The sequence below is a fragment of the Rhopalosiphum maidis genome, chromosome 1, assembly GCF_003676215.2.
Source record: "Rhopalosiphum maidis isolate BTI-1 chromosome 1, ASM367621v3, whole genome shotgun sequence".
Lineage (NCBI taxonomy): Eukaryota > Metazoa > Arthropoda > Insecta > Hemiptera > Aphididae > Rhopalosiphum > Rhopalosiphum maidis.
In genome coordinates, this window is record NC_040877.1 from 4,796,911 (window position 1) to 4,815,807 (window position 18,897).

Sequence of the window (18,897 nt, forward strand, 5' to 3'; positions counted from 1 at the left end):
AAATAAATAGTTAGTGCAAATACAGGACATGTCCACTTTTTCAAAATGACTCCCAGCATTATGTTCTTAATTATTTTTAGAAAATATCAAGTATATTGTGTTTTTAAAATGCTTATAGTATTATTTTATTTTGACAATTATCTTTTTCTAAGTCTTGTATGGACAGTTTTTTGTGTCCCCCTATAAAATTTAGTTTAATAAACATTTTTCCTTTCTGAAATTAATGATTCATATAATAATGATTTTGAGTAGGTAATATTTTTGTTTAAAATTATTATTTAAAATTTTAAATATACTAGGCTTTAACCAATCTTGTGCTTATGAATCCACTATTATTTATATAATACTCTAATATTTTATTTATACGAGACAACCAATATAGAGTTGTGCAATCAGTATGCTACAGATCTACAAGCATGATTAGGATTATATTTACTTTACCTGTAAGGCTGTAACCTCACTAGCAAATTATCACTATTTATGTAGTATACATTAAACATTTTAAATTTCCATGTAAGTAATACATTTTTAGATTTTTAATTTCTATTATAGCATATGTTCCTAGCGATATATACTGGAACACGGTGTTCCATTTAATGTAAGAAATTCACTATTAACAAACTACTTATTAAAGTTTTTAAAAATATTTTTTTACATAATTTTATATCTCAAAATAACATTTTTCTAAAAAAAATATGTTTTTTATTCTACAATTTTTTACTTTTTATGATAATATGTATTTTTAATTCCTTATTCCAAATCAGAATAGTTTTTGGAATACTTCTATACATTAAAATAGTTTTAGACGAGTACTTAGCTTAAGAGATATGAATTCAAATAGTTTAGATAATGGTACCTTGCAAAATGGTGGTCCATTGCCCACTACTCTTCTCATCAGTCTCATTATAACTTTAGATGACTTATAGAAAGTTATAACTTGTAAGTTGTAACTAATAAAACAATTGACAGAAATTTGATTTTTATAGATCAAAATACTCTGAATTATTATATATGTATATATATTATTTTTCTATTTTTATTCTGGAATATGAAGTTAAAAATGTATATTTTTAAATAATGGAAGTCTTACATTAAGTAGATCACCCAGTAAATACACATTTTTATTCTTGAGCATTGAAAAACATTTAAAGGTCATTTTATTTTGGTAATATTTAAGTGAATAGGTCAACTATGGACATATTTTAAAGAAAATCGTCAAAATATGTAAAGGTCATATACTCATATAATATTTTGTTAAAGGTTGAAATCTTGATTGTATTAAAGTGTAAAAAAATCAAATATTTGTTGCATATGTGTTAGAAAAACGCAGTTTCTAATTACATATATAAATATATCATTTATTATGTATGGTACCTATTTATAAAGAGGGACAATAGGGAGTAAGTACCAGGTACATATATTACATTTACATACATTGTACCTACTAAATATTATAATGTTATGAGTGATTTGATAATAATTTTTTGGAATAATAGTTAACATTATTAATTAATAATTAAGGTCATTTTTGTCAATTATATAAAACTTGATTACTCAAAATAAATCTAAATACTATCTTATTTAGATATATTTTCAATGTTTATTATTGTTGATTCATTAATACATAAAATACAAAATACCTACCTAGTTAAGGACAACCCACTGGCAACTAGGTACCTTACATCATGTTACTTTTGATTAAAGTTCATCAGAGCTAGGATTTATTAAGATTTTCAAAATTGTTTTGTACTTGTATATACTACCTAGAATAATTTACCTGCATTCATACTCATCCCCATATTTTTTAATAAATTCATTCAAATTTTGATTTTTGGATTTTTGAATGTACCTGCCTAAATATTATATTTCCAAGTTCTTGATATTTTTTAAATTTTTATTCTATTTCAAGAATGCCCCTTGGTAATACAATTTTTTTCATTTTTTATTAGATCCCTTTTATGTACTATAAATTATTTAGTGGATTATTTTTATAATATTATTCCTTAACAATAAGTAGGAAACCACTTAAAAATAGTTTTACAAAAATATAAATAGGTTTACTATTAGATCTAGTATTTATTATTCTTGCCTCTTGGATCATTTTAAAAAAAATATTAATAGTATTAAAATTATAAATAGGTATTGATAAACTTAGTTACTAAAAACTTTAAATCACCCTTGCCCAGTTGCCCCCATGTCTTCCTAGCCCATAATGATAATTCATGAACTTATTATAATATTATCCTTAATTCTTATTAAGATCTAAAGATAATAAAGTTAACTCAAAATATACTACTTTATCAATTTCAAATTTCTATTTTGATAAATCAAAATTTTCTACTAAATGGTGGAAAAGGAAGGTTCTAATTAAAAAAAAAAAAAAAAAAATAGAACAATCATTATATCTCCTTAAATAGTACAAAAATATTATGAATTTAAATATATGCTCTATATTATAGTCTATAATTTATAAGTATAATTGGAAAATATAAAAATCAGATTTTAAATAACTGCATTATTGAAAAAAAGATGAGTACTGTATATTATTTTATTTAATATAATATACTGTAGTCTATATTAGGTACTTTAATATTTTACTTTATATTCTATAGTATGTACATAATACTATATGAGCACCAATAGTTTCACAATGATGTTTCAGGAATTCAAATATATTTAATGCGAATGCGTACATTTTTTAACGATTAAAAATATATTATAGTTTTAGTCCTGCTGTGCACCGCTGCCGCAGCTCTCGTTTTAAAAATAACCATACGCGGAAACATAATATTTTCATTAGGTAGGTATTATTATTTTTTTATTACAATATCCACTGTGCATACAGTATTATCTATTATACGCATCTATTGTTGTGTTTATATTCATAAGCATCGATGTAGACAAAAATATAAAATAGTAAGAATGTAAATTATTAATTAATATAATTATACTTAGGTACCAACAATCTAATAAATAACTCAATATAAAGTCATTATACAGCATAATTTATACTGTAGAGCAGATTTTTAGATTTCTACTTTAAATGTTAACTTTATGCAACTCAACGGGGTTGAAAATTTAGATGGTTTATCCATCAAAGAATTCACAATATTCACATATATGAATATATGATAGTATGATTATGATACTACATTTCGGAAATAATTGAACATTTCAGCATATACTTAGTACTTACCTACTTATGTTGGATTATATTCAATATTTAAGATTATATAATATGATTAATGATAAATGATAATACATAAAAAAAATCATATTTTTGTTCATTACTTGAACTACTGTAATTATTTCGTTACAGGAAAAAAATGTTAAAAATGAAAAAAGGTAGAAACCGTTCTATCGTTCTATGACTAGCTTGTTATTAAATCGAAAATTGTTAATAATGGATGGTAATTGTAAAACATATTGAGTTTAATAATATATTAATATATTATTTGATTAGCATACTTATATTCCTTATCGTAACTATAAAGTGTACAGATTTTTGAACTATTTTAAGTAAAAAAATCATATTTTATCAGTTTAACTAGTTTAAGGATTATTAAAAAATATTTTAAGGGTTTTTTAGTCATTAAAATCTTTTAAAAACCTAAAAATCTGCTCTTAGACATTATATTTTAGCATTACTCGTTACCTTTCTACTATTATAATACTACTACACTGACCTATTGCTGCAGACACGTACACAGTCGCATCCTGTTTATTTTTAGGCGATTGCCATATGCGTGATATATACACCTGCTGGAAGATTTGACCCAATCGACAGCCAAAGATATAAAATGTGGAATATAATATTATAATTATACATTAAATTCGAACGACAAGTTGATGATTTAAACTTATTCAATCAAGTTTTAATTTAAAAATAAATATTAACATTATATTTAAATATGTTTAATTAATAACCTAAACAATAATTAAATATGCTTAGTTTTTAAAGCGTGTATAACAATAAACCTGCTATTTGTATTCTTACATTGTTATATCTATACATTTTATAATAACTTATATATCTTTTGTATTTATTTTCCGAACTTATCGTGTATTACTGTTTTTAGAAACATCGATTAGGAAATGTTCAATGTTTACTTTATTTTTACTATAGTACTCCGAGTTCCAATTTCATCGAAAAGAGGATAACCTCGGAAATGGTTTGTGCCATTATATTGTATTTAAATTGTTAAATGCGATTATCTGAATGAACAATAAATTATTATTATTTTTATTATTACGTATACGCAATACACGCCATATGCATACTACGGAGTGCCGGGTGTGGATATATTTAAATCTAACATAAATAAACATGTAATATATAATAGTATAACGGATGCCGAGTGTCTATGGCGCCACGACGAGGCGGTTAGTGGTAACCGTCGACGTGGTAGGCACCTATACCACTTACCTAACCAGCAGAAAACAACAAAGCAAAATTTGATCGGGTGACTTCCGCGAAAGATCGTTTTCCAGCCATGATGATAATGTAAATTACATTTAAAAAAAAAAATTATCATTACGAGTATGTACTATGTAATAGACATATTATAACAAAATATAGTCTTGTGTATTATTATTTCCACACATCTAAGCTCTAACTAACATTTTATAATGTATTAAGTTTTTCTGCATAAGCATAAATAGGATTAAAATTCGGAAGATTTGCAGAACTTTAAACTAAAATTAACCCGTAGATGGTCTACACATATGACATATATAATAAGTACCATCAACATTCAGACATTATAGATACTAGTATTAATTATTTAATTATTGCTATTATGAACTATTATTAATCTTGCTATTTATGAAATTGGATGTGTTTTTTTCTTATATGATACTTTATCCTGAACCAATCGTAAATCATTAAAATAAACGGTCTACACAAAATTGTATGAAGTTATACACATTAGACTCAGTAAAGAATTACACCCACCTCTATTATCTTATCGGTTTTTCAACATTAGTTTTTATTAATACAAATTACAAATGTATTCACATGCAACACGAGAATAATAACAATAAGAAACAAATACATGGACATTATTTTTTTAAGAGTATAAGAGGGCTAAGTTTCGTGGCTATAGCCTATAGTTGCGCCATTGCGTATATGTATTGCATTATACGCACACAATTTTCAGTTTTCCGGAATCCCGAATTGCGGGAATTCCTAAGGGTTAAGTCGTCTATTCGTCGTGTTTATACTTAACACCGCACAATGCTCTGTTTGCGACGGATAAAATAATATATAAATGTGCCGAGTAATAATAATACTATGTGCAGAGATCGGCGGCGACGGCAGCATGAGCAAAGTTTATTTATACCGAGACGGGCAGTTATGGGCGGAGCGAAATCCCAGCGGAGAATCACGTCTCACGGAATACATGTATATGGTGTATATATAGGTACGTATATGTATTTATATTGTTCGTATCGAAATGGCCTAACGAAAATAATGCGCGGAATAAATTTGTGTGTACTGTGTCGATCTCAGTACGCGAGTTTTCGCCAAACGACTCGCTCTGTTAACGAACGCCACGATGACGATCGAGAACAGGTAAAACGCCATTTATAGAGGAGGTGCCTATGAGCTTATGTTGTATAGACGACGATCATAATACATATTATAATTGAGTGGGTGCATGTGCATAATATATTAAAATATAGTTTGACAGATTTATTAATAGAATCGTGTATGTCGTGTGTATAACGGAAACGAATTACACGCGAATGTATGTGCGTGTATTGTTATTTTTTCAAAATTAGTTCGCGAAAATGCAACACGTTAAACCATCCGCGAAAGGCGACCCGCTATGTCCACTCGGATTCCATCCGCAAGTCCGTTGGCCAACCAGATGCAAACGGTGTTTCAGGTGAACTATATTTGTATACTAATATAATAACATTTTATATATGTATTTTCACATATACATCTTTCCAGCGAGCATAACAGGATTTTTCAAGGGAGTATATAAATTACATATTGTATTATATAAAAAAAAAATTGTTGGCACATAATATATTATAATGCTTATTGTTATAGTAAAAAAACAATCACCATTTACAGAGACGAAAATCAGAAAAATACTATATAGTAGTATAAAAATTACTACATTTTTTTTTTAACTATCCCATCGACAAAAAAATGTTATTTAAAAAAGTGATTTTTGACACTTGAAAAAAATGATAATTATACATTTAATTTTATTATTTTAATATATAATGTAACAAATATTTATTCGTGTATGGAACACCAGAGGGAGGGGAATCCTACAGGTTCTGAACACTATGTGCGTCAATGATTAGGAAAAGTTGAACCTATCCACTAGTATCCACTAATATCCAGCACTAGTACGTTACTGCATCCTTGATAATTATAATCGTTTATAATCCATGCGTATCAATATGTATTTATTATTGTTAAAAGCGAGTAATCTATTTAATATAATTAGGTACTTAGGCATGTAGAATATGTATTGATATTAAGCAGACTAACCTTTTATAATTCTAGAAAACAATCAAATTAGCTATACTTTTTTCAAGTGGATAGGTTATAAGTAAGTATATATAATATATACATAGTCATCTTAAATAAATGCAAACCATCACATAATGAACAAGTTTGCCTAATATTTAGATCGGTAGATGGTTTTAAATTTAAATAATTTAATCTTTTTATCGTAAATATTTTCTTATTATTCTATTTAGGTATATTGTATTTATATATTATATTTATTTATGTATATATACTTATCAATATATGAATATTGAATACATATTCTGACTATTTGATGCATTGACAATAGGTGCCAGTACAAAAGAAAAAAGAAATTACATTTTGGGGTACTAAATAATGGATTTTTAGTTGGTAAAAATTATTAATTTTTGAATTAAAACCAAATCGAAATTATTTCAAAGAATTGGTTAATATTAATATTTCAGAAAACACTAAAACACTATTATTAATATAACAATTCCCAATTCCTATTACTTAAAAAATAATTTTTAACGATTATTACTTTTTTTTCAACATTTAAAGAATAAGTATATCTAGACTCTAGAGTGAATGAATAAACGTATTATTTATACGCATTAATACTAATAAGATATTATAGATATCCATATAGTATAAATAGAAATTTATAGATAGAAATTTTCCAGCTAGAAGCCTAGGAGTATTTACTATAAAATCAAGCTAAGGTTTGCAATAGCTCTGCAAACTCACTCTTTATTTTTGGAAATTGGAAATGCTTATGGTTATGAATAATTACATTACTAGGTAGTTGTAAATATTTTATGTACCTATACTTCCTAATATACACCTATGTTAGTATGTTACCTAACTATCAAAACTATCGATGTAAGAATAAATAACACGCAAAATCAAAAATCAAACTATATAGAAAGTTTCTATTCGAAACACTAGAAAAATAAAAATGTCTATTGCAATAAATTAAATTGAAACAAAATATGCTTGTGTGCTATAAATCTATAGTAATTAATATAATATTTCACCGAATTTTAATCATGATAAATAAAAAGAATTTGAAATCATTCGGCCGAGATGTTCAATTTTAACTAGTTATAGATCTATCATTTATGGACTATGGCACTATACCTATTATATAAGTAGCAAACACCTCTCTAATTATGCCTTTACGAGTCAAATAACTTTATATTAAATACATTTTGAAGTATACCTATGTATACTTATTGAGTATTGAAAATGAAAATGTTGAAATCTTTCAAACAACATGAAATACGTTTTAATGTAGGTGTAAGACGATTCATATTTTACTATTTGTACAATATGTACACAATTTAAATAATATATTTTAATTGAATTTTAGTGTTTTGATAAAATATTGCTAGGTATAAGTACTTACCATAAAAATATACTTAATAAAATTAAATTATGACTAATAATAAAAATTAATAAATATTTTCCAATTATTATTTTACCGATAAAGTTAAAATATAGCTATTCAATTTGGTGTTCTAAAAATAAGTGACCTTTTTTACGTATTTGTCTATCTAGTAAGACTATTTAAAATTAAAGTTGTATTTTACATTCAACACTATTTATGTTTCCAGGGACTATAAAGATCATTCTAATAGGAATAAGGATAATGGGAAGTCATCACTTAGAAAAGATGATACTACACTATCGACTCCGTCTTTAAATAATGAGTTTGTAAACCCATTTTTTAGTTACTTAAGAAAACATAAAAAAACTATATTATTAATTTAGGGCAAATGAATCAATAAATTTAAAAAATATGTCATCAGATATGATAACAAGCAATAGTAAAAACTATTTTAAAATAGACAAAGGTTGTGGACCTAGTCGAAAGACTACATCATGGACATCGACGCCAGACTTGACAACACTTTCAGATAATATTACACCTCAAATTGAAAAAATAGAAGGTGATTTAATTTTTTTAAAGTACGATTCACCAGTTCTATGAATTTAATTATTATATTGTTTGTTTTTATTTTAGATGACGAACAAGCAATTCCAGAATATACAGTTCGGAGAAGATCAAATCTTTCACGCAATGATTCTGTGGATGTACATAGTCCAAGAAATAGCTACAATGGAGATATCGCCCAATATACACCGGTGCATGTTAATATCATCATAACAATGTTAATATTCACTTGGGAAGTCAAAATTTCACAAAGGTTATAGTTTTAAATTGATTTATTTTAGATGAAATCAATGCCAAATTATGAAAATATGTATAATGATGATGAAGATACTATTAGTTTAGCTGACTCTGATACTACGACTGATACTTATGCTACTATTATAAATGAAGAAGATTTACATGTGAGCATAATACATTCATAATGCAACTTAATGTGTAATTTTAGCGAAGTGACTAATCAAAGTGGAAATAACGTGTTTAATTTCAGGATCAAGTTATGCATTTAAAAGCTGAATTAAAATTGACCAAGGAAAAATGCGAGAAAGCAGAACGAGAAAAGAGTGATATTTTACTTAGACGGCTAGCGTCTTTAGATACTACTCCGACATCTCGTACAACAGCTACTGAAGTAAAAATAAAAAATTATAAAACAAAAAAAAATTCTAATAACATTAATTGTGACAGTTGTTGAAGCACCAACAAAAAATAAATGATTTGAAATCTACTTGTGAAAGTCTCAGTGATGAAAAAAGAATGCTTACACAACGTGTTCATGAATTAGAAATTGAATTCAATAAAAACAAGAATTCTAAAGTGAAGTCAGACGATGTTCAATTGATTCGTTCTAAGTTAATAGCTGCTGAAACTAAAATTGAGGAGTTGACAGAAGAAAACAATGATTTAAATAAAGAGATACATAATATGGAGCAAGAGATGAGAGATAATTTTCGGTAAATGAATTATAATTTAGAATTATTTTTTAATCTATTTCAACCCTTAAAATAGTTGTTACAAAATCAATTCATAATTATTGAGTTAAAAATAACAGCTGTCAGCTATTGTTAACTCCTATCGGGTTTTTTGGCAATTTTTTATCCTGGAAATATACTACTAAAGGTATACTTATATACAAGTTGAGTAATGTAATGTAGATAAATTACCTATATACAACTTTTTACAAATGGTCGTGCTGTACCCTACAGACAAGTAAAAATAAACATCGTACAAAAAATATTTCCTAATTTGTATTGTCACCGAAGGTGGTTAAGTAATTTCTATAGTACTAATCACGATATTTTATATTAATTTGTTCTTATGGTTGAAACATTTTATTTCAATACTAATTATTAGTACAGTTCCCAACACATGGACCTCGGGCTGCTTGGAACTGGGCCGTGCACAATATAAGTTTAACATTATTAGTCCATTATTAACGTATATATATTTAAAATAATAAAATTATATATTTTTACTATATTTATATACCTAATAATATATATTATATATTTATGTACATTATACACACGCATATAGGTGTGTTATTAGTCATTAGTGGGCCTCAAAGTTTTTTTTTACAAAATTGGTGGTTCGCATAACTAAAAAGGTTGGGAATCACAGTGTAAGTGATTATTATTGTAATATTATTATTTATTGGTCATAAATTATGACTCATAATATATTTTAGATTCTAACTGGAGCAATACTATTTCTTTAGTTTTGACGTTACCTTTAAAAGCAGTAAAAATGGTTTAATTTTTAAGGTAGTTTCCCTGAGTGCGTGCCGAATCAGCTCATAATTAATGTCTCAAGAAAAAAGGTCATATTTGAATATTTTTAATTTTTAGGGTGGTTTCTACAAAACACCAGTTTTTGACAAAAGTGATTTTATTGTTTAGTTGTGATTAAAAATATAGTCACAATTTTTTTATAAGCGGTTAATATATTTTGTATGAAATTTATTAAAACTACATACATGTACAAATTATAGTTAAAAAATAGACATTTTTTTAATTTCAATTCCTATAAGGTTTGATAATTTTATACAAAATATCGTATAAGTTTCTTTATTGGGAATTAAAAAATAAAATTAATGTAGTCAATTTTTTTTTTTTTTTGAGTGATCGATGTTTAAATTTTAATGAAATTGGATATACAAAATAGGTATATTATGTAGGTTTCTGACAATTTTTTCACAATCACATTTTGTTATTTGAGTATAATTTAATAATTGAAAAAAATTACTGTAGAAACACCATTTGATTATACGCAATTAATTTAAAAAATATTTAAAGTAATTTAAATTTTTTAAAAACATTTGAAAATTTGAAAAACATTTTTTATCTTTCAACATTTTTAGGCTTGGTCAAAAATCTTAAAATATAATATCCCATATAATGATATATAAGTTGTTCTTCTAGTTATTCAAAAATAAATAAGTACAATATTCTATAATTATAAAAATAATAAAAATTTGTAAATATTTTGTTTTTTTTTAAATTAATAAAATTTTTAATTTTTAATTTAATGCAAGGTATCTTATAAATTATTCTTACAGTAACCTATTAACTTCACCCAAACTGTGAACAGTTTCTTTTATAGGTATTTCAAATTGGAAATCTAAAAATATTATTTAAATATTATTGGCGATTTAGTGTTATGAGCCGAGGTAACCGTTCGCGATCGGCGAGAGTAATCAGCCAAAATTATCAATACCTAGTTGTTGTAATTCTAAAAATATTATTCATAGAGATTTAAAACTTTTGCCATTGTGATATTTAGATTTAATATAAACAATTTAAATTATCATTTTTACATACAATGAAATATTTAAAATATTTAAATTAATTTTTAGCTATTTATACCGTGAACCTATTCATATTGATCCATAACTTATAAGTTAATAATAGTTAGTGATATTCAATACTATAAAATTTTTTTTTTTTTTTAGTAAAAAGTAAACTCAACTTTTTATATTCTTAATTTAAAAATAAATTACTTGAATAGCAATATATATACTAGTATACATGAGAAATTATTTGTAATTTTTTCATTTGAATTTTCTAGAATCTAAATTAAGTTATTTAATAAGGTTTATACATATTTAATAGGTGATATCAATGAAATATAAATTCATTTTTTTGTTTATGTACTTTTTATTCCCTATTTAGATGGATTTTGAGATATTTTTTAAAATTGCATAAAAAATATTCTATTTAAATTAAAATGTAAATACTTATGGGAAATATTTTAAATTAAAAATTTATATTTTAGAGAAGAACAAGATAATGAATTTATTATGCTAAAAAGAGAATTTGACCAAGTTTCGAAAAATTGTCGAATTTTAGCATTCAAGTTAAAAAAAGCTGAGAGAAGAATGGAAGAGTTAGATAATGAAAAAATTGAAAATGACAAAAAAACTAAAGAGGTAAGTTATAAAAATACTAACAAATATACTTATTATTAAAACATAATATTATATTCATAGTTAATAGAACGATTACAAGGTGATTTAGAAAAATCTAAATCAAATGTGTTACAAGGGGATCAAAAAAAAAGACCTATGTTGGGCATGATACCTAAGTCTGCATCTGGAGAAGTATTAATATTTATGAATTAACAAAAGAAAAACTATACTACTTTTATTACTTTATCAAAACTGATTAATTAAATATTTAGAGAGTTTCGAGAGAGTCATTAACTCGAGGTGATTCCCAAGAAGATCCTGTCCAACTTCAAAGGGATTTACAAGATTCAATTGAGAGGGAAGCTGATATGAGAGAACAGTTGAGATTTTCTGAAGAAGAAGTAATATTTTAAAACTAATGTTGGATTTTATACCCAATATAAATTTTAAAATACAATACAAATTGTAGGCTAAAATGTTAAGGAACAAAGTAAGTCGTTTAGAAGAAGATAATGAGTCAATGGTGTTGCAGCTCAAGAAAATGGCCACAAAAACAAGTAAATATTTGATTATATTAAATTATTATTTTTCTTTCAATTAATAACGAAAAAAAATTAATTTATAGGTTATCGTCCAACAAATATTACTGATAGAGATGAGGGTATTTCAGATGTCGAAGATGCAACAGAATTAAAATTACTTCTTGAGCTTAGTGAACAAGTAATTTGTGTATAATTGTATAACCTACTTACTGCTGTCATATAAGTATTAACATATTTTTAAATAATTGTATAAATACTTCAGATATCATTAAAAAATTTATTTTTACAAAAATAATTCCCTTTTCATGAATAAGTGATTTATAAGTTTTAGTTAAAATATAAAATGCTTTAAACTATAGGAAATTACAGTGCTAAAAAGAAAAATAGAAGAATTTGAAGTAGAAAAGGATCAACTGAAAGCTAAAGTTTTAGAATATCAAACAAAATTAGCATCCAAAAAAACTTATAAGCCAATATCAAAACAAGCACAAACCAAGGTAATGTTAGTACCTAGTTAAAGTATAAAATAATAATAATACAATTTACATAATACTTGTTTATTTTATTATTAGACTAAAGAGGTTAAAGCTGATTTTGATAAGCAAACAAAGTCTATTAAGCAGTTAGAAGTTAAAACAATGGACCTCGAAAACCAACTTAAGGTGTGTTGTTTAAATTTTAATTAAAATAGGTTTTGTTTTTTGAATATAAATTATAGGTGCATATAGGGTTTTTTTTTTAAATTTATAATACAAACTTTGAAAATTTTTACATGATTACCTATGTTTATCTTCCTTTGTATTTTTTCATTGATATTATTTATTAACTTGTATAGAGTGAGAGACAACAGATTGAAAATTTAAAATCAACACATAAAAAAGAAATAATAAATAAAGAAGAATCTATAAAAAAATTACAAGAACAATCAACTTTTGAAGAAAATAAAAAAATTATGGATATTCAAAATGAATTTGAAAAAAAAATAAAAAGTAGATGCAGTTATACAATATTTACATAATGGTCTTTAAATTTTAATGTTTATAACAATTTAATTATTTATCAGGAATAGAAAATGAAATGATGATTGAGCGAAAGAATCATAAAGATATTTTAAATAAATATGATATTTTGCAAAAAGAACAAATAGATACTAAAAGTAAAATGGCAGCAGAAAAAGAAAAACTACAATGGTATACAAATTTTAATAATTTAATGTGTAACACAATTATTATAATTTAATTTTTTTTAGATAATATGGTACCTATTAATTTTATTTAATTATAGTATTATACTTTTGAAGAACTTACTCAGATAATAATAACTATAATTATTTTTAGTTTGTTAGAAAGTAGAAAAAAAGATACATTAAAAGTTGAAGTGGAGTTAAAAGCATTGAAAGATAAATATAACATTTCTAATGACCTTTGGAACAAAGAAAAATTGGAAATGCAGGTTAATTTAATAAATATATATAAATGTTTTTATAAACCAATGTTTTTAATTTGATTATATTGTATTGTAGAAAAAGGTAAAGGATCTAGAAATAGCTCATTCAAATGATTCATGGATAAAAGAGAAGGAAAATATGAAAAAGAATTTAGAGGAATATTTAAAAGATATAAAATCATTGAACAAACAATGTGGTCAGTATACAGAACAGATAGAAAAACTCAAGAAAGATGTATGTAAAATAATAATTCATCATATAACATAATCAATTTGAATAAAATATTTTGTTTTCAGAATGAAAGTTTACAACGAAATTTAGATGATTTTGAGAAGGTTGTCAAAATCCAGCATAGTAGGTCAATGGAAACAGAATTACTGGAGAAAAATTTAAAAGATTTGAAAATAAAGTTAGTTTTAATAAAAATATTTAACATTTCGTTAATTTTTAAATAATTTAATGAATCTTGTAGGTTATACAATGAAGAACAAGCTAGAAAAACAGAAGTTGCTGCTTTAAAAGTACGCTATGACAATCGCATGTCGGTTCTTTCTGAAGAGTTAAAAAACAGTCAGTTTCAAACACTTAGGTTCAAAAGAGAACGTGATTCATTTAAACAAATATTGGATTCAGCAGATTCTAATCATCAAAAAGGAAATTATAAAATTCAAAATAATGATAACCAGGTAAGATCTAAGTACCTACATTTGTATAGTTTCTAGTTTTAAGATTTGGCTAAATTTGTATTTATTTAAATTAAAATCTTTAGAAGGAAGAATTCCATATTTTACAGCAACAAGTATCTTGTATGGAAGAACAACTTTCAGAAGCTAGACTTGAATGTTCAAGGTTAAAAACAGAATTAGTATCAGAAAAATCAGCTTGGGAAATAACAAAATCAGAAATGACATCTTCTATTAATAAAGTCAGTTTTTCATAATATTAAATTTTATACATAAATTAATCGTTTCCATTTTAGTTAGAAGAAGAACGACTGTTAAATTCAGGAAGATCTAAATTAACAGGTTTGAAGGCTAGAATGGAGCTTGCATGGCAAAAAGAACGAGAAGAGCAACAACGTCTTTTGCAAGAGACATCAACATTAGCTAGAGATTTAAGACAAACATTATACGAAGTAAATTAAAATACTATTTTATAGATTATGTAATTTATTATGTAAGCTATTATTTAATCATTCATTACTATTGAAAGGTTGAACGAGAACGAGACAAGGATCGTTTAGAATCAAAAAGGCGTATTGATCAGCTTACAAAAAATATGGAGGTTGATCAACAAGAGAATAGGAAGAAAACTAATGAGGTAAACAACAAATCAATGTTATATATTAAACCAATTCATTAATTTTAATATAAATTAATTATAATTTAGTCATATATATATTTAATAATATATTAAAATATACTGATATAATAATATGTTAACTATCCCCTAATTTTATTAAAGACTGACTAGTAATATATGCACTATATTAAAGTGTACTATACTTATACACTAAACACTTTTTGACATTAAATGTTAATTCTTAATATAGAAAAATTGAACAATTATTAAAATATTTATTTGTATAATAATGTATATATTATAATTTATATTTTAGATGTAAATATTAAATTAATAAATACTTAAGCATATGTAATTATAGATTTATTTAATTAAATTTCAGGAATAATAAATATTTATAATTTTTATATCAATAACAAATTATTTCAATATTAAATACTATTCAACTACAGAATATATTTATCTGTAACATTTTATTAGAGCATGCTTAATATTTATTGATTAAGTTGAAAATATATGATAGTTAGATCAATATTTATTTATTTATATATTAGATGCAATGTGATCTTATGGATTTGCGAGATGCTCATGCAAAGCTTAGGACAATAAATGAAAAATTAAGAAAAGAAAAAGACAAAATAGAACAAGAATGCGAGTCGTTAAGATTATGCAATGTTCGGCTAAGAACTGATCCTCAGGTTGAAGTTAAAATTAACAATTTATCACAGTTGATCAAAAGCTTAACTATAATGTTAAATGAAAACTATGAACTGACAAATAAATCTATAAACACGATAAATGCACCAACACCACCGGCTAGAAGAAAATCATCTACATCTAGAGAAGCATCACCAGATTTAAATTCCAATCAAACACTAAATAACAACAATAATGAACAAATTAAACAATTATTAAATAAAGTTAATGAGGTGACTAAAGAATTAGTAATAAATACAAATCAACCAGATATCAGATCAAAACGTGCAGTATTTGGAGTCAGGTAAAATATATTGTTACTAATTAGTTATTAGTAAAATTGTCTTAATCTCATAAAAAAAATATTGGCAAATAATTAAATTTAAATTTAAATCTAATAAAAAAAAATGTTATTAAATTAATGATGCATGGATATATATTGTAACTATATTGTAACTTATGTTTTATGCCTATTATTGGTGTAAATAAATTATTGTATAAATAACTGTTTACAAATATGTAAATTCTTCTTCTTTTTTTTTTTTTTTTTTTGGGGGGGGGCTCTATATTTTTTATTTTAAATTATTTTTCTAGTTCTAAACCTCAGGTTTTAAACCAATGAAATCCAAGACAAATTTCAGTTAAAGACAAGTTTATAGATAATAATTAATAATTAATTTAATGTATAGGTCATCATCAACAGAAAATGATTTCAATGATAAGCCTCCAATAAGAGGTAGTTTGTACAGAAAAAGTCTTTCATTAGAACAAAATTTTGGGAATACTGATCAAGTGAGCTATAATCTATATAAAAATGAAGTAATTAGGTAAATTTATACCTATTTAAGATTTTAAAATTTTTAGGATATATGGAAACGAGATGAACGCAGCCATTCAAGAAATAGACTTACCAAACAACCAAACAGTTTTGACAGGTAATATTTTAATGTATATTAAATTTAATATATTATATGATTTATAAACATATTAGTTAATTCAGTTAGTTATTATAAAACCTAGTATATAAATTATTTTCATATGGTTTTTAGTCGTTTCAAAATACTGTGTATGGGAGTAATTGAGATTCATAGTACAGACTTAAAGTTTAATACTTTGAAATATTTTTGTTTAATTATAAAAATTGATCAAGCTTATAAATTTTTAGCCAACAATCAAATAGTTCTTCCAAAAGTGATATAGTAAGCGGAGAAAAAACTAAAAAAAAAGGACTTTTTGGGAAACTAAAGAAGTTAACTAAAAGTTCAAAAAGCTTTGATAATGATAGTGATTTGGTAAGTATATTGAATACCTGTTTATAGTTTTAACTTTTTAATTTTTATTTTCATTGTAGTCCTTTAAAAGCAGTTCCAGTATTTACAATATTGATGTATCTTCTAGTAAAGATTCTAGAGGGAAACTTAATGATATGTTTAAACCTTCAACATTACCCAAGTAAGTATTAAAATAATAATAAATATATGAATATATTAATAAATACTTATTATTTTTTGATGAACTTAAAAAATATAGCTTAAAAAAGAGAGCAATGTCTCCGTCAATATTTAGAAAATCAGAAAGTTCAAGGACATCTCCATCGCCATCAGTACGTTCAGATGAATATGAAGAAATTTCTTAGATAGGTAGTTGTTATTAACAATAGTAAAATTTTTGTAGTAATTTATGATCTGTTGCATGTAAATGCAATTCAATCTACTACATTTAATCATCTATATTCTTTATTATTAAAAGTATTACATTCTTTATGTAGTATGTTTTACTTTTATCTAGTGGGAAGAATTATTATTGTTTGTTTAATGTTTTGTTGCAAATGAAAACAGTTTGATTTTAATTTTCTCAGTGAGCTATTAGATATTAATTACATTTTTGTTGTGTATATTTCACTTAATGTAGCCAAGACCAGCGGTATGTGATAAATATTATATTACAGTTTAAGACATTATGTTCTATATCGTGAACATATTATTTTTTATTTAAACTTTTTGATTCTTAATAATATGTGGAATATTATTTTGATTGTTTGGTTTAATGACAAATAAACAGGATATGGGATTTTTTTTTTTTTAAATTTAAAACCTTTTTTAACATCTGTGTACATTATTGGTTTGTTAAATACTCTATAATATGGTATTAATATATATATTGTTTTAAGTGAAAAATAAATTATTATTCATAATTTATAAAACAACAATCACATGAACATTAAATTATTTGCAATTATGAACGAATATTGTATACTGGGCAATTCTATTATCATTTTAAAAACTTATTTTTTTAACATAAATCAATTGTTATAAAACGGGAATATAAGATTGACAAAAATATTTATTTTTTTCAAATGACAATCATGACATAATTTTTGTAAATTCATTATCTAAGGTTACATTTTTATTTGAAGTACTTAGATATATTAAAATTAATTTGTTGACAAATTATTAATTAGATCTAAGTAGGGTCCGAATTTTTAGGTTTTTTAGTATTATTTTACATCATAGGTAATACATAATATTATGCAGTTTTAAAAGAGTAAAAAAGAGAACAATTAGTTAATATAGTTTACTGGAACATTTTTTTTTCAATATTTGAGAATATTTCAAGGTTTAGGGAATTATATATTGGAATGTTTTAATTTAGTGACCTACCTTTATAATTTTTTGTTTTATTATTTACCAAAAAAGTAAAAAAAATTAAAAAAAGATAATAATTTTAAATTTATGATCTAAAAATGTATTATTTTTTTTTATAATAATTCTTAGTTTTACTTTATAATATACTATAACTTTTTCAACAAAATTAAACGTAGTATCTTTTGATTAAAAAATTATTATGCTAGCTCTACACTTTTGCAGAGTTGACGTGCCAGCACGAGAGTAGTCAGTTTGTATTGTCTTGTGCGCGCTTAACTCCAAGTCGATATTTTGATCGTGAGACAAAGGATACAAATCACCAACTATACTTATTACTTTTATGAACCTTGATCAATTCAGTATTCTAGCGAGATTGTTGCTTTTGGAACTAGTATTATTAATTAGAATA

At 24.6% G+C, this 18,897-nt stretch overlaps 1 protein-coding gene across 1 annotated transcript; it reads left to right on the top strand.

The window, feature by feature from the left end:
• Positions 1 to 5,486: 5,486 nt before the first annotated feature.
• LOC113555209 (golgin subfamily A member 6-like protein 22) lies at positions 5,487 to 17,913 on the top strand. Its single transcript, XM_026959631.1, has 29 exons — positions 5,487 to 5,891; positions 8,113 to 8,208; positions 8,270 to 8,448; positions 8,523 to 8,650; positions 8,735 to 8,854; positions 8,941 to 9,081; positions 9,138 to 9,403; positions 11,724 to 11,877; positions 11,938 to 12,048; positions 12,129 to 12,257; positions 12,326 to 12,413; positions 12,482 to 12,576; positions 12,758 to 12,895; positions 12,971 to 13,060; positions 13,234 to 13,287; positions 13,455 to 13,588; positions 13,736 to 13,850; positions 13,921 to 14,079; positions 14,142 to 14,254; positions 14,318 to 14,531; positions 14,615 to 14,770; positions 14,825 to 14,980; positions 15,058 to 15,165; positions 15,702 to 16,147; positions 16,533 to 16,635; positions 16,708 to 16,778; positions 17,009 to 17,135; positions 17,195 to 17,295; positions 17,374 to 17,913. The coding sequence occupies exons 1-29, from the start codon at positions 5,794 to 5,796 to the stop codon at positions 17,477 to 17,479; spliced, it is 3,996 nt and encodes a 1,331-aa protein (XP_026815432.1). The 5' UTR covers positions 5,487 to 5,793; the 3' UTR covers positions 17,480 to 17,913.
• The last annotated feature ends 984 nt before the right edge of the window (positions 17,914 to 18,897 follow it).

Excerpts from the sequence above, each read along its gene's own strand:
- LOC113555209 (XM_026959631.1), top strand. The coding sequence starts at position 5,794 with ATGCAACACGTTAAACCATCCGCGAAAGGCGACCCGCTATGTCCACTC. Across the intron at positions 9,082-9,137 it reads CTCGTACAACAGCTACTGAA|TTGTTGAAGCACCAACAAAA; the intron begins GTAAAAATAAAA and ends TAATTGTGACAG. Across the intron at positions 13,288-13,454 it reads CACATAAAAAAGAAATAATA|TTATCAGGAATAGAAAATGA; the intron begins AATAAAGAAGAA and ends CAATTTAATTAT.